The sequence below is a fragment of the Poromitra crassiceps genome, assembly GCF_964638095.1.
Source record: "Poromitra crassiceps genome assembly, chromosome: 13".
NCBI classification, from domain to species: domain Eukaryota; kingdom Metazoa; phylum Chordata; class Actinopteri; order Beryciformes; family Melamphaidae; genus Poromitra; species Poromitra crassiceps.
In genome coordinates, this window is record NC_139644.1 from 14,655,009 (window position 1) to 14,671,673 (window position 16,665).

The following is a 16,665-nucleotide window of genomic DNA, read 5'->3' on the forward strand; positions in this document are numbered from 1 at the left end:
TGTTAGCCTACTATGCTATGTTCTTCTATGGGTTCATGAATGTTAGCCTAACGCACCCATCTGTCATTTGATTGTGATTTACTTACTTGAAACAGTTGGTCAGTTGTCGTGACCTGAATGTGCAAGAGTTACTGTATGTACGCCTTGAATCCAAATGTTTTGCTGCTCAGAGTTTCAAATGAAAAGACGTGCAAAGAAGGAGAGGAACTATATTCTCAGTCATATAATAAGTCAAAAATACTACTTTAAACCCAATCAGATATTTGTGTGAATGTGTAATTAATTGAAGCAACCAAGTGAATGACCGGTGTCTTCAATGTACAATGTACAATGTACAATGTACAATGTACAATGTACAATGTACAATGTACAATGTACTCATCTGGCCAGCTATGCAGGCTAAAACTGTATTATTATCCGATGGGGGTCTGCAAGTCAGTGAGTAGGAATTATACCTGGTCTGCACTACTCGCACTTCAAACCCGTTTTTGACGCACATACTGTACAGCGCATAACGTTATTCACAAAGTAGATGCATCGTTCACAGTACACTGGTATTTACTTTTCAATCTATTATAATTGTCTAATTTGTTATATGCAGCTTTTAATACTGTCAACTTTAGCACTGCAGATTCAATAAGCTATTTGTGCCCTTTTTTATTTTAATTGTATTTATGTACATATTCAAACAGTTGAATGTAAACAGTAAACATGTTTGTGCGATGTGTATTATCACATTCAACTATCGGCTTGTATTTCTCTCTGTCTCCCAAGTTTCTGTCAAGAACCAAAGCTGTAAGCTGCTTTTGTTTTCTAATTGTTTACATGTGTTAGACTCCATGTTTTATTTTGTTTACATGGCAACAGTGTGGCATAGGGCATTCACAGACTAGTCGGTTAGTCGACTAGTAAAACCACTAGTCGACACTGTGCTTAGTAGTCGACTAGTCTAAAAAAAAAAAAAAAAAAAAAAAAAAAATCTTTAAGAAAGAACACGACATACATGGACTATCATATCCCATATCCCATATCCCCCACAAAGAACATCAAAACACAACAAAACAAAACAAGAAAACTGCATAAGATACACAATAATCCAAGAACAAACAAGACTATTGAACAAACAACCAAACAAAAACCCAGCAGTATTGAGATTGTGGGTTCAAGCCTCTGTCAGTTTTGAGGCTGTGGGTTTGAGCCCCAGTCAGTTTTGAATGGCGACAGGCAGACGAGTGTCCCCCAGGCTCACAGGATTTGTCTGCTGCCCAGCAGTTTTGAGGTTGCGGGTTCAAGCATCAGTCAGTTTTGAATGATCACCCTGATTGGTTGCTTTGGGTTTTTAAATGAGGCAGAAGGAGGAGAATTAATTTAAAGATTTTAACAAGATAATTTAACTTTTTTTTGTGGGAAAAACCATCAGACACAAATTATTATTGAAAGTAGAGTATTTTATACACATCTTAAAACATGACTTTAACTAACTTGACCTAACTAACTATCCTGTGTGCACAAAGTCGACCAACTGACCGGTCGGTTGTTCTGAGATGTTTGGTTCATTTTCTTTTTGGAGAGATCCTTTATTCATTTCTTTGGGACGAGGGTTAACTGGCCCCTGGCCTCCTGTTATTTTGCAATGTGGCCCCCGGGCAAAGCAAGTTGAGCAAGTTATCCAATATTGGTTTTGGCTCTGAAGAAGACACGTATTAAATTGCCTAACTTTGACCGTGTGCTCCAGATCCCTTTGTTTCACTAGTTTAACACAGTCCCCTTGTCTGAGAGGCACCGGTCTGGCATTATCAGCTCAAGCGCGTTTTTTCTCTCTTTGTTCTATTATCCAATATGACATTCTTCAGTCTTGCAAAAAGTGCACTTATATAGGACAAGGGCAGGTGCTTGGGGTCATGCTTGAGTTAATGAATCCCTAGGTCAAAGTCTTTCAACCCAAGAGTGACTGAAAACTCGGCCACAAAGCGGCTAAACCAGACCAAAATAGATACCTGCTAGCATTTGTGTGCATCTATCTACCAAAGGGTACAGAAGGGGGAAGGATACACTACACAGCTGGCTTCTAGTTTTGATCGCTGGGCTATGTATGAAAGCATGGCTATATTGGAAGATCTTGTCCTCTGGTCCCTCAGTTCCACAACCTCACTGCTGGCTGTTCTGGTCCTGCTGGTCCTCTACCTTTTCTTCTCCAGCTCTGGCCCCCTTGAGAAGGAGCCTCCAGGACCCAAACCTCTTCCCTTGGTTGGTAATTTGCTGCAGTTCGATCACAAGTTGCCTCACAACACCCTCTTTAAGGTAAATAATTTATTTTGTTTGGTAACCCTCCTATTATGTTTGTATACAGCGCAATTGCCTTATAAAAGCAGAGAAAATATAAAGCTTTCACACATTTTCTTTTTCTTTGTTTTAACTGATACTGAAATTGTGGATATTTAAAAAATGTTGGCATACTTTAGGGCCCATAACATCCATCCATCTTGTGGGTATCTTTGTTTTGCTTTGTTGTTTTATAAGCAGTTTACAAAATGAATGGTGGGAAATGCTTTGGTTCATCTGCCTAACCTGGAAGAGGGCGTGACTTTGGCACTCTATTAAGTGTAAAAGAAGTCTTAAAGGAACACTCCGCCCATTTTCAACCAGCTTTGTATCATTAGAACATCAGTAGTATATCAGAAAACTGTAAACGATTTTGAAGTCTGTCATTTCATTTGACAGTTATTGAATGTTAAAGTGTGGACCAGTGACATCACTGGTCCACACTAACTCAAATTAATAACTCATTAACTCAAATCAACTCTCAATAACTGTCAAACTATTCATCATTCATCTAGTTTGACAGTTATTGAGAGTTGATTTGAGTTAATGAGTTATTAATTTGAGTTAGTGTGGACCAGTGATGTCACTGGTCCACACTTTAACACTCAATAACTGTCAAATGAAATGACAGACTTCAAAACCATTTACAGTTTTCTGATAAAAAAAAAAAAAAAAAAAACTCTCATAACGGGACAAGCCCCGTCTTTTATTGTCACACGAACACCACAACACATGCATGCGGCCACAACACACTCATGCTGACGGTGGCCGGTGAAAAGTGTCCTCTGCATTTAACCCAGGGGTGGGCAACTATTTTTCATGGGGGGCCACATGAGAAACCCAGATTGTTGCCGGGGGCCGAACAAATATTGTCATGCCGTAACCCATGGATGGGCAACTTTGATGATAGAGAGGGCCACAAAAAAATGTCCTCGCTACCAGATTTTGCTGAGGGCTGAACGGCGCCAGCACGAAAAATTTGGGGCATTTGAAGCCAGGTTTAGAGGAATAACTCATTTTAAATTAACAATTGTGATGTCATTATTCAGTCTTAACCACCAATATTTGATCCTTTTCCTCACTCACTCCTATGTCACCACCTGCTCTCCATGCAGGGCTTGAAATTAACTTTTTTCACCACTTGCCAATATGGCTGCTAGATTTTAAAGTTACCAGCCAATTAGAATTTCCACTAGCCGAAATGTTTTTCTTGAAATAAACCAGAATATGAGTGGGTTAATTTAAGCATAAGTATCAGTAAGTGGCCCGGGATTCTCAAAGCCTGTGTTGAGGGTCACACAAGAACAAAAATGCACTCTTGAAGCTAAATAAATCCAAAACCAACAAGATAATTATTTAAATTTCTACTTCAATGTAGAACAGTCATTTCTTACACATGAGATTACTTTTAGCCTTTTAGTCATAAATATTATTGAAAGATATTCCATATTTCAGACTGAAATGCTATAACAGAAGAGTATTGCCCAGAATGACATGAACATTTGGACACTTATTCAGCGGGTATATTGCATGTTGCGTTCAAGTGCACTGTAAAAAAAAAAAAAAAAAAAAAAAAAAAAAAAAAAATCCAATTCCATCGCGGGCCACACAGGGGGCGGGCCGTATGCTGCCCATGTATGATTTAACCCATCCAGGCATGTCCTTTCCTCCGGGGGGCAGGCCAGGAGCAGATATACTGATATACTACTGATGTTCTAATGATACAAAGCTGGTTGAAAATGGACGGAGTGTTCCTTTAATTAATCTTCTTCCAGTGTTTAATATTTTTCACCCGTGCGGCGGGCACTCAAGGACATGCGGACGGGCACGCACTCCTTCAGCGCTTACAGCGTCCCAGGTGGGAATTGAACCCAGAACCTTCTAGCTGTGAGGCGACAGCGATTACCACTGCGCCACCATGCCCCCTCCTGTGTTTTATTTTGATAACAATGTAGCCTCTGTCTCTATGATTACCAGGCGCCACAGCGGGGCTTGTATTGTTTTCACCTTGTGAGTCTGTGTGTGTGTGTGTGTGTGTGTGTGTGTGTGTGTGTGTGTGTGTGTGTGTGTCATGCGAAAATGTGGTCCTGGAGACACTTGGTGGTTTTGAGTGCATTGCCGGGTGTTTATATGTCTCTCTGTCTCTCTGTCTGTCTGTCTGTCTGTCTGTGGACAGATTTGTGAGCGCCATAGCGTCAATGCAAGGTGCTGTCACTAGACTTTACAGGTGTGTAGTTAGTTGACATCAAAATGAAGGCAGAGTTCGAAAATGGGCATGATCTGAGCAAGTGGGCCGGCCCCCCACATTGCCCTCCCCCCACTTTACACCCCTAGCTGGCCCACATTTGTTTGAAGTAGCGGGCGTTGTGTGGACACCACAAATTGACACCATGGATGGATACTACAGCTGGGTAGGCAAAACTGATTTGCCACCGTTTCTGTATTAATCTGAATATGGTGCTCTGAATGATGTTCTCAAGTTTTTGTGGACAGCAGCAGCAGCTGCATCATCAAGTGTTGTTACACTTTATCACCAGGTTGAGTGCTGTGTGATGTTATTATCGTGTGCCCTTGACCGCAGCTCTCCCAAAAATATGGACCAGTATTCACAGTCCATTTTGGACTGAAGAAGATGGTGGTCCTGGCAGGATACAAGACGATAAAGCAGGCTCTGCTCAACCATGCTGAAGTGTTTGGAGAAAGGGAGATTGCCCCAATAATCAATGACCTAAATTTAACACATGGTAAGTGGGGGGTTCTATTCTATTCTATGCTAATCTATCAATAGAGGAGGGGAAACAAAAGATTTTGTTAACAATATTTACTGTATCTGCAGGAATTGTATTTTCCAATGGGGACTCATGGAAAGAGATGAGGCGTTTTGCACTGACCAACCTGAGAGACTTTGGAATGGGCAAGAAGGCAAGTGAGGAGAAAATTATCAAGGAGAGTCAGTACCTGATTGAAGTATTTAAACAAAAAGAGGGTAATTATTTTATATAATTTTGGCACAATTGATTTATTATTTTTTTATTCTTACATTACTAATTTCTTTGCTATCTGTGTCTCCCCTTACCCAGGTAAAGCTTTTAATACTGCCCAGCCAGTCAACTATGCGGTGTCCAATATCATCTGTTCGATTGTCTATGGCAGCAGATTTGAATATGACGACCCAGAGTTCACAACTATGGTGGATCGAGCTAATAAAAACACTCAACTCATGGGCTCAGCTTCAGTACAGGTACTTATAAGCATCTTGCTCAGTAAGCAACTACTGCACAAGATAACGGCATTAAATAGATTACAAATGAAATGTGTGAGTGAAATTGGTCAAAAGTTTGGTTTAATATTTACAGTATATTTGACATACCATGCAACAGCTACAGGGCAGGCACCTTTGATTTGGACCAGAGCTGGCCAGCTGCATCACCTACAGTATCATTGTGAATGCAATTTAATAATTTATTTTCACTATAATTCCATCCAGTAACACAATGACAGAATTTATATTTTGGTCATGGGTTTCATACACTTTCTGTAATAAAAAGGCAAAAAATCTTATCAGATGGGGGGACCTGGGACAAAATCTTATCAAATGGGGGTCCGTGGTCTAAATTGTGTTATAGGGGTCCTTGACGTGAAACAGTTTGAGAACCACTGCTGTATACAACAAACAATTTCACTGTAGGCCAATGTAAAAGCAGATCATGTGAATGTTTGCTTTGCTTGTTCAACAGTTGTACAACCAGTTCCCAATGATGTGCAAATGGTTTGGAGCTCGAAAGCAACTGATGAAGAGTGCTTTTGATAACAGGAAACAGATGACAGAGTTGATCAGAGGTTTACAGGAAACCCTCGATCCACAGATGTGCAGAGGCTTTGTGGACTCTTTTCTGGCCCGCAAGAAACACCTGGAGGTATAAAAATGATTAAATGTTGTCGGATTTATTTATAGAATTCCAGCACCAACAAGGGTCTCAACACACTTCACATAATAAACAGAGAAATACACACTTGCAAACTTACATACAAACTTTTTTATTGAAAAACTAACGTTTCGACGCCATGCGTCTTCATCAGAGTTATGACGCATGGCGTCGAAACGTTAGTTTTTCAATATAAAAGTTTTATAAAAGGATCCGTGTGCTCCAGTGGCCTACTTTGGTTTTTGGACCTAATGTGTTTTCTTTCAAGTTTATACCTGCCCATTCTGTGGGAGCACCGGACCAGCCTGCTGGGCTGTCTTGGGTGGAAGCGCGCCTAACCTCATCCCTGCACACACTTGCTATACACTTTGGCAATGTAAACGTGTTTCCCATGCCAATAAAGCCCCTTTGAATTGAACTGAGATTTATACAAAAGACAATGTAATACACATGCATAATACATACTACACTTTTTTTTTAAAGAACTAAAGAAAATGTTGTGTCTTTAAGGGAGTAAAGAAAAGTCAAACAGTTGAAGACAATAATATGACAGCTCCTACGTTAATGTCTTGTTCGTTTCAAATATGATTGTACTGACAGTCAGCTGTTTGAATTTTGTAAGGAATCTGGGGATATGAATTCTCACTATCATGAGGACAACCTACTGGTGACTGTTGTCAACCTGTTCACTGCTGGCACCGATACTACGTCAACTACCATTAGATACGGTCTACTGTTCATGGCCAAGTACCCCAAAATACAGGGTAAGGAACATTATACTTTTTTGTGTGTGTATAAGGACAGGCTGCTGGATACTGTTCTCAAGGCTGAACATATTTAGCAATTTATATATTGATTATATACTGTATATATAGATATATTGATTCTTACATTTCTGTATTTGCACCTGTACTGCAGACAATGTTGACTTCGAGTCAGCTGTTGCCGCTGACAAGCAGTCCAAAATATCTCCAAAAAAGCCACAGGAGAGTTAAGAGTAAATGGAAACGTTACAGAGTAAATACATTAAAACATAGCTCTGATTTCATGAGACAAAGCCACCATTATGCTGCTGTGGGGTAAAAGTGTGCTATAGGACAAATTCATAATTCAAAACTCAAATTTCATAACTTGTGTGTTTCTTTGTACATCCTCATCTTTCATCTCCCAGACCAGGTCCAGGAGGAGCTGAGCAGGGTGGTAGGACGTCGTCAGGTCCGGGTGGAGGACAGGAAGAACCTGCCCTACACTGATGCCGTCATCCATGAGACTCAGAGACTGGCCAACATCGTCCCCATAGTTCAACATTGCACATCTCGAGATGTAAACTTCCAAGGTTATTTCATCAAGAAGGTAAATAACGTATCCTTCGTCAGGAACCCGGCACCAAGGGCTCAGTACAGGCCCATGTAGAAGTATCCTAACCTGACTATGCCAGACGGGGGCAGTATTGTCGTATCCAAAGACAAATTGAAAAGTGATTGGGAACAAGAACTCGGAACTGAAATTTCAGAAGAAGTATGGGAGGCAATACCTGAAAATATTCATTATAGCTCCATAAATTCCTGTTGCATTGCCACTTCCTTCATGCAGCCAAACTGATACTCAACATATTTTGTTCGCTAATTCTCAAGTAGTTCTGGAACTATGAAAAACGTTGACAACCTTAAAGTGTGTTAACATCTCTTACTTCTACATCTCTTAAGGAGACCCCAGTGGTTCTTCTACTAGCATCTGTTCTTCAAGATGAAAATGAATGGGACAGCCCTGACACTTTTAACCCCGCCCATTTCCTGGATGAGGAGGGGAAATTTGTCAAGAGAGATGCGTTCCTACCATTCTCTACAGGTGAGTCAGAGTTAGCCTATATTTGTTGATAGCTTGCTATCACTAAGAAACTTCACAGACCAAAATGACTTCTATTCCTTGGTCTGTCTTAGGTCCAAGGGTTTGTGTAGGAGAGAGTCTGGCCAAGATGGAGCTCTTCCTCTTCTTCACCTCTCTCCTCCACCACTTTCGTTTCACTCCTCCGCCTGGAGTTCCAGAGGATGAGCTGGATGTGACCCCTGTGTTAGGCTTTGCCCTCAGCCCAACACCTCATCAGCTGTGTGCTGTTAGCATGTTTGAGGAAAATAAGTAGCACTGTGCAGACACTGCTTAGTTATGAACGATTGCATCTTTCATTATTCAAGTGCATTGATTCCTTTGCTGCCAGTGTTCATTTTCATGCTACAGACATTGTAACACCACAAACACAGATATCTATGAGTATAATTCTAAATCAGAGGTTTTCAAAGAGGGAGGCGGACCTCCCCAGGCCGTGGGGGTGGGGGGCTTGGAGGAGGAGGTTCCTATCAGTTTCAGGGGAGGCTCGGTGTAGTCTGAAGTATGCCAAACAGCAATATCAGGCTATTTTAGCACAACTGTTGAGGGATCAAAATAACAATTTTGCCTATTTCAGTCATCTTGAGGGGTTTTGCCCCAAATGGCTGTAGTTAATGTGTCCGGTCCACGTCTTGTGATGACGTCTTGGCTGAGACACTAGGAGACAATAAATATGACGGCTGACGGGATCATTTCATTTCAGACTTTTTGTTTATTAGATGAATGATTGTGTAGAAGAAACACCAGATTATTGAAAATTAAGCACTTTTCAAGGAGTATTCAAATTCAAGCATATTAATACTAACCTTGAAAACATGACGGTTAAAAGCATTTTCCAAAATGTCCACCCCGATACACCTAGCCACTCCCCCTACCCACCCCTTGAACGACCATCTACAACGTTCCTATCCCTAGCTACAGCCCCTTTTCCCTAGCCCCGCCCCCTTTCCTTGGCCCATGATAAACCCTTCCACCAAGTTTCATGAAAATTGGCCCAGTAGTTCTTACGTAATCCTGCTAACAAACAAACAGACAAACAAACGGCTCTGGAAAAATAACCTTCTTGGCAGAGGTTATTATGCATAATAGACAGACAGCTGTTACTTAACTGTGATTCATTACATTTACATTAATTACATTACAGTTTGGTTGGACAGAGAGAAGCTTGTTCCCCCTGCAGACAGTGGAGGCGCTCTTCAGCACTTTAGATGCAGCGGTGTTTCTTCATATTAGATGAATGACTGAACATTCTCTTACAGCGGTCACACCAGTAACCCGTCCCAGTGTGAATGCGTTTGTGTGCTATTAGGTTACTTGGGTCCCTGAAACTGCTCCCACATTGGTCACAGTGGTAGGGCTTCTCTCCAGTGTGAATGCGTTTGTGTGTTGTTAGGTTACTCGGGTGCCTGAAACGGCTTCCACATTGGTCACAGTAGTAGGGCTTCTCTCCACTGTGAATGCGTTGGTGTGTCGTTAGGTGACATAACTGACTGAAACGGCTCCCACATTGGTCACAGTTGTAGGGCTTCTCTCCACTGTGAATGCGTTGGTGTCTTGTTAGGTGACATAACTGACTGAAACTGCTCCCACATTGGTCACAGTTGTAGGGCTTCTCTCCAGTGTGAATGCGTTTGTGTGTTGTTAGGTGACATAACAGACTGAAACTTCTCCCACATTGGTCACAGTGATAGGGCTTCTCACCAGTGTGAATGTGTTTGTGTCTTATTAGGTCACCTAGGACACTGAAACTGTTCCCACATTGGTCACAGTGGTGGGGCTTCTCTCCAGTGTGAATGCGTTTGTGTGTGGTTAGGCTACCTAACTCACTGAAACTGCTCCCACATTGGTCACAGTGGTGGGGCTTCTCTCCAGTGTGAATGCGTTGATGTTTTTTTAGGCTACATGGGCGACCGAAAGATTTCCCACACACTTGACAGGAGTAAGGCTTCTTCCCCGAGTGACTTCTCTGATGATGCTTTAAATTCTGAAGTGTTGTGAATGCTTTGTCACACTGCTGACAGCGGTGACGTTTGGGTCTGTTGGTGTCTCCCTGTTTCCATAAAGGAAGATATAAAGAAAGAATTAGGACAGAGGGACAGTGTCTGTGTGTGTGTTGCAACATCGGTACAACAGTGATATTTGTGTTACCTCTTCCGAAGAATTCATTTTGAGAACGTCAGATGTCTGTCCTCGTCCCACCAAGCAGCTCTGTAGGTACAGCAGGGGTCAATGAAATCACTCTCACAAAATGTAATTACAGACATGCATCTGTCCTATTCTGGATTACTCCTCTGGAGTGTGGGGGTTCAGATACTTTAACAAAAATGTAAGCGTGCACAATAGGGCAATCAGATATTTCCTTGGAGTCCACAAATTTGCTCCTTTAACTGCTGTTAATGGTGACATGGGATGGATACCGTGTGAAATCCGGTGGAAGAGCAATATGGTAAACCTGTGGAATAGAATGCTAGACCTGCCAGATGACAGAATGGCGAGCAGGATCTTTATGTGGGATCTCTCAATAGGAGGTCATTGGGTGACAGAAATGTTGGATCTTCTCCAGGAGCATGGGCTTGAGCATCTCTACATCCACAGGCGGAGGGTGGATGTGGGGGTGTTCAAGGAACTTGCAATGATAAAATATAAAACTAAATGGTTGAAAGAAATCAATGATAAACCGAAATTACGTACATATTGTCAGTTTAAATCTGTGTATGATTGTGAAAAATATGTTGTGTATGATCTATCTAAGAGCCAGCGATCTCTGTGTGCACAGTTTCGTTCTGGGATATTACCACTGCATATTGAAACAGGACGGTACAATGGAACTGAAGTAGATGAAAGGCTATGTGGCTACTGTGATCTTTGTGTAGTTGAGGATGAAACCCACTTTCTACTGTACTGCCCACTCTATGATGACTTAAGAAAAACACTCTTTGACAAAGTACAGTCATATGTAGGTCTGTCCCTGGATAGTGATATTGTTAAATTGTTATTTAATAACCATACATTTGCAATATCTAATTATATCCATAAAGCCTGGAACAGAAGGAAACATCTAACTTATGCATAGTGGCACTGTAGATAGAACATGCCAACATGGTTTCAATTTGTTTTCATTTCTAAGCATTCTTCACGTGGTTTGTATTGTAAATTGCATCATCTAGCCGCTAACATCCTTTTTCTTAAAAAAAAAAAAAAAAAAAAAAAAAGTTTGTGTAGGTCTGACTGGAGTCATATATTGTATTTATAATGTTTATTATTTTGTGTCAGTGTGTTGGCACTGGAAACAATTGTTGTATTTAAAATGTGTCTGAATAATCCCGTAAGGGATGGGCTGCGTGCAGCCAGACACGAAAATAAAATATTCATTCGAAAATAAAATATTCATTCATACAGATTTGGGCAGAGGTGGAAAGTACTCAACTACAAGTACTTGAGTATTTTCTTTTAGGGCGGGGGGGGGGGGGGGGGGATTTGTACCTTTTTATCATACTACTTTTACTCTTACATGTGTAATTTTAATCATATTCTACTTGAGTACTTTTAAATGTATACACTGAGTAAATGGGTAAATTCAAATGTTTGTTTTGAACACCACACTAAGAAAACAGCACTCGCTATGTGCAGGTTCAGAATCACTTCCGCTTTCAGGCTGCTCAAACTGGTGGCTAGTGCTCAAGACTGAATAATTGAATTAGAGTCTAGACAGGTGTAGACAATCAGATTCAGATTCAATCAGATTATTTCATAAGTCTCAGTTTTATTTGACACTGCTGATAGTCAGAGCAAAATGGATGTATCTGATTGTGATATTGTTGCTGCTAGTAGCTCTAGCTCATCTGGCAAAGGACAGAATGGCCAAACTGAGCATCCCATATGAACGAGCTGTTCAATATGAAAGACAAGAAGACAGACAAAGACAGGGACAGCTTAGGTAACACTGGTAACATGTGCTAGGTGTGTATTTGGGTAAATAATTAACAAAACATTTAAATAGTAACGCAAATGTACTTTTATTCAAGTACTTTCAGTAGCCTACTTTTAAACAGGCTACTTTTGTACTCTTGAGTAATTTCCTGGACTAGTACTTTTACGCTGGATTCAGGTTGTATCCAGCGTCCTGAGAAGGGCTATATCACTCCTCAAGATAATCAGGAGATAATCACAATCGTCCTCGGTAATGTATAGAGCAGTTGCGTATTGGAATAATCTACCTAGTAATATAACGGTGGCAAGTAACAAATTTTTGTTTAAGAAAAAGTTAAAACATGCAGTGATGAATAATGTGATAACTTTGGGTTATTAATTATTGTACACATATGTTGAATTGTATTGTATTGTACTGCAATATGCTATGTTATATTATATAACACTACACTGTACTAATTCATGAACTTCTAAAAATGTTTGATTTGTAATAGAGTGAGGTGATTTTTTTTTTCTTTTTGTCTTTGTTGTTATAATTATCAGCAATGTTACTGTATTATGTTTTTTTATGTTATGTGTTTGGACCCCAGGAAGAGTAGTCTCACCTTGGTGCAGACTAATGGGGATCCACAATAAACAATAAACAATAAACAATCGTCCTCAATGATTAGAAGATTATTCAATATTATCAGTATGCAGTACACATCTAACAATAAGGCTAATCTACATGTAATTCTGCCCAGATGATTCAGCCTTACTTGGGAGTCTTGCATTTCCAAAGTTGTCCTTGCTTGTGCGCAGTAGTGGTAGACTGGATGGGAGCACAAAGAAACCTTGATCAGTCTGTTTCTAGTCTCGCAGTGCCAGCCGTAGATGATATCTACCTCCGTCACTGGAAGCTTGCTGACGTCGACGGAGGGTCTGACTACGTGAGACTGTTTCAGTATGTAGCAGCAGCTTCTTCTTATGGCTTCTTCTTTCCAGCAGACTGGATGCCTTGCGTCTTCCACCACTTATATAGCCTCAGCCAGGAAGGATTGATGACATCACTGATGACATCACAATTGCTCGAGTGACCTCATTGATGACATCACTCGAGTGACATCACAATCCCTGATTGATGACATCACTGATGATGTCACAAACAGACACAGCCCGCAAAATCGTGACTAACCACCACTTAGGCAATTTTAATTATGATGATGATGATTTAAATCTCATTTTTAAAATCACAACACAACATTCAACTTTCCATTTTAAATTAGGTGCTTTTTACTTTTAAAGTAGGCCTACTGTGGTGACCAGTGTTGGGAGTCGACTCGTTACTCAAAAAAGCAAATTATACACATTACACATAACTTTAAAAAAAAGTAATGCCTTACTCCCTGGAGCAAGTAATTCGTTACACGATCGTTACATTAATTTTGCGTTATTCCTATCCTAAACATCGAGTGAGATGTATTGTGAGTTAACATTACCTTATGCTACATATGCCCACATATCAGCACAAATCCCTATCCTAATGAGGACATACACAAGATCTTTGTTTCTGAAATGGAGACAACTCCAACTTTGGATGATTCCACACCAGAGGCCAGGATTTATTAGGGGGAGATTTGTTGTGTTCACAGCGGTGGATAAATTGTGGCCTGAGCAAAGTTTGCACTTTACCATCACACTCCTGTCCTTTCCTGCAACAATTAGAAGTATTTGCATAATCCACCCATCAAAAGTTGTAGACTGCATGCTGCCATTTCCCCTCCGCTCGCATTGTGAACTGGTTAATATGTTAACATAAAGTCATATCCTGTGTTCATTGTGGGCTTAAATTCAAACTTGAAATTCAGGCCTTCAGATGAGACCTGTTGATGTTGTCTGTATCTGGCGCCCCATTAATGTAACCGTAAAGTGTGTTAATTGTGTCAAGTTTCTGTAAAACTGTATATAAGAAAATAAAAAATAAATTTAGCATTGTTACTTCATGCTTAGTCTCTTAGAACAGACGAGTTGGCTTCCGCAATTTTCAAATGCTTCCGCCATACCGTCTGTAATTCGTGGGGGAGAAGCATGCGCCAACCGGAATGGGAAGAAGAAAGGTGGGTCTTCCGCTCATTAGTCCAATCAGAATCGCAGAAAGGCGGGTCTTCCGCTCATTAGTCCAATCAGAATCCAATATGCCGCATTTTTCGTGGACACACGTGTCGTGATTGGTCGGATTCCGTCGAACTTCCTTCCAGCCTGAAGGTTTTTTTCCCCCAACTTCCTTGTGCATGTTCTGGGGGTGTAACGTGCAGACTGTTTAGCTGCATTTGCCGGATGTAGATGAGACAGTCTGTTTTAAGAGACTACTTCATGCTATATGATTGTTTGTCCAGCAGAGGGAGACAGAGGCAAGGCTTCAAACTTAGACCTCCACTAAAACCCCAGCACAGACCTCATCACAACCAGCAGCCATAAGATGATCCGAGTGCTATGATGAAGCTATGTACAGTGGATTACTTTTTGTCCTTTCTTAAGAGTTTTGAAGAGAAGCTCACTAAGCTCTAAATGAGCAGTAAGGTGGTGTGGTGAGTAGGCTGCCCACCCATCCAACTGAAGCTCCGGCTTCCAGCCACCATGTCAGCTAACATCTGCCCTGCTGAAGAGTCACTGAGCAAAGGCACTGAATCCCTACCCATGCTCTGACATGGGGTAAGACGTGAAAAGAGAAATTCCCCACGAGAATCAATTAAAAGTCATATCACCTTTTTGTTCTTTATTGTAGTTCACTTGAAGTTACAAGAAGGGAGTTCGATATAGGAGGAACAAAGTAAAACAAAAAAGATAATACATGACTTGGAATATCAAGTGGGGGGAAATATGAGAATGTAAATACTGAACAATGAGATATCCAGTTTCTATGGTTTTGTAAGTCTAAGAGAAGCAAAGATTAATACGGCATCTACTAAGCAACAGTTATCAAATAAAACCTGTTTCTTTTGAGAAGAATAGGCTAAATACTGTTAATAGGTAATAAGAATCATACGCTACTGGTCAAAAATGTGAAGGCATTTTTGACAAAACAATTACAGAATACTATATACACCGTTCATTATGGGGGAAAAAATACAAGCAAAAACAGTACAGCAGCCCACCAATGTTTGCACCGACTACAAAATACAACAGAAATTGCAAAAGCAGAATTGGATACTTATCCATGTTGTTATACAATACTTTTCATAACATGTTCAACAATGAAGTCCCCCCCCCCCATTAGCAAACCAAGAAACAAAGCATAGTTTCTCCTACTGCAGAAAACTCACAGTACACTATGTTACACCATGTTATTTAAAATGATACTTTACCCCAATATATTATATATTTTTGACCTTCATCTATTTAAGAATAAAAATAATCTAGGAGTCGGTTATGGATTCCTACTCATATAAAAACCAAAGTTGTGATCAAGAAGTGAGGTTGCATGAGAGGCTCCTTCCTGGCGCTCTTCACACAGTTGATTGAAAAACCCTGATAATGGGTCTGATCAATTGTTTAGATACGACCTATAATGCACTATATTGATGGTACGTTCAACTACAGCATACAGTAGTTGCTTTTGTATCTAGCGTGCCATTGGTGTTGAATTCAAAACTACCATATGGCTGGCTTACATCAGCTAATTATGTTGTTCTTAATCTTCACCTCTTTGTATAGAAAATAGAAATATCAATTTACTTCTGTGTTTAAGAAGAAATAAAATGTTTCCCATATGAACAACTTTATCATGGAAATGCTTAGATTGAGATGATGCTGGTGAGCTACAGTGGCTCTGAGGGGCCTGTTGACTGATTGACAGAAACACTGAACCAGACAGGGTGCACAAACATTAAGCATGAAGGCTCATCCACATGTTGACCAAGGGAACGTTCAAACACGTCCTGATGTGGTGAAATTATTATCTCACAAGATATGGATTTTTTTTTACCTCTGCTATCTCTTTCCACGATGAAATAATCACTTGGAGCAGTGACATGGGACTTTCATTTTGTGTCGATTTTAGCGCCTCCTCTGGACAAAAGTGGTAGTGTTTTCCCAAAATGAAGACTGCATTTCCTGAACACCGAGACTCCTCCCGCTGTCACCACCAGGCGGTCAGAATAACAGGCATTTAGAATAACTACAGTATATAGAAATAGCCAAGCTTCTCGCTGACGGTCTCATTTGCTGATGTAGGTCATATAGAGGCATCATTATTACTTTGACAGTGTTTCATAACCAGCTAAAAGTTCCATGTAGGGGCTTTAAGTGTCATCATCATATATAAGGTGAGTTACCTTATGATGATGACAGGTGAATGGTAGCTGATACGAATCAAAGTGCCACATCCTCTGTTGGAGTGGAACGCATATCATGCAGCTGCAGTACAGTTATGGAGGTGAATGCTGTTCAGGAACAGAGGCAATGGGGTCTGAGGGATAAATAACCAGGGCTGAGATGCAGCTTAACTCCTGCAGTTAGTCTTTTGCATTGCAAAGCAACATCTGGGAGTACATTCACAGCTGCTGAAGGAGGTGGGTCAGTTTAGAGGAAGGCAGGACGCACGGGGTGGAGGAGGGCATTGCAA

The 16,665-nt window shown here is 40.7% G+C and overlaps 1 protein-coding gene across 1 annotated transcript; it reads left to right on the forward strand.

Annotated features, from left to right (window-relative positions):
* Nucleotides 1-2,100: 2,100 nt before the first annotated feature.
* On the forward strand, nucleotides 2,101-8,388 carry LOC310788371 (cytochrome P450 2K1-like; the record flags this gene model as incomplete). Its single annotated transcript, XM_083649937.1, has 9 exons — nucleotides 2,101-2,301; nucleotides 4,904-5,066; nucleotides 5,159-5,308; nucleotides 5,403-5,563; nucleotides 6,060-6,239; nucleotides 6,871-7,012; nucleotides 7,420-7,601; nucleotides 7,955-8,096; nucleotides 8,189-8,388. 9 exons carry the CDS (start codon nucleotides 2,101-2,103, stop codon nucleotides 8,386-8,388), a joined length of 1,521 nt encoding a protein of 506 aa, XP_083506063.1.
* Between the last annotated feature and the right edge of the window lie 8,277 nt (nucleotides 8,389-16,665).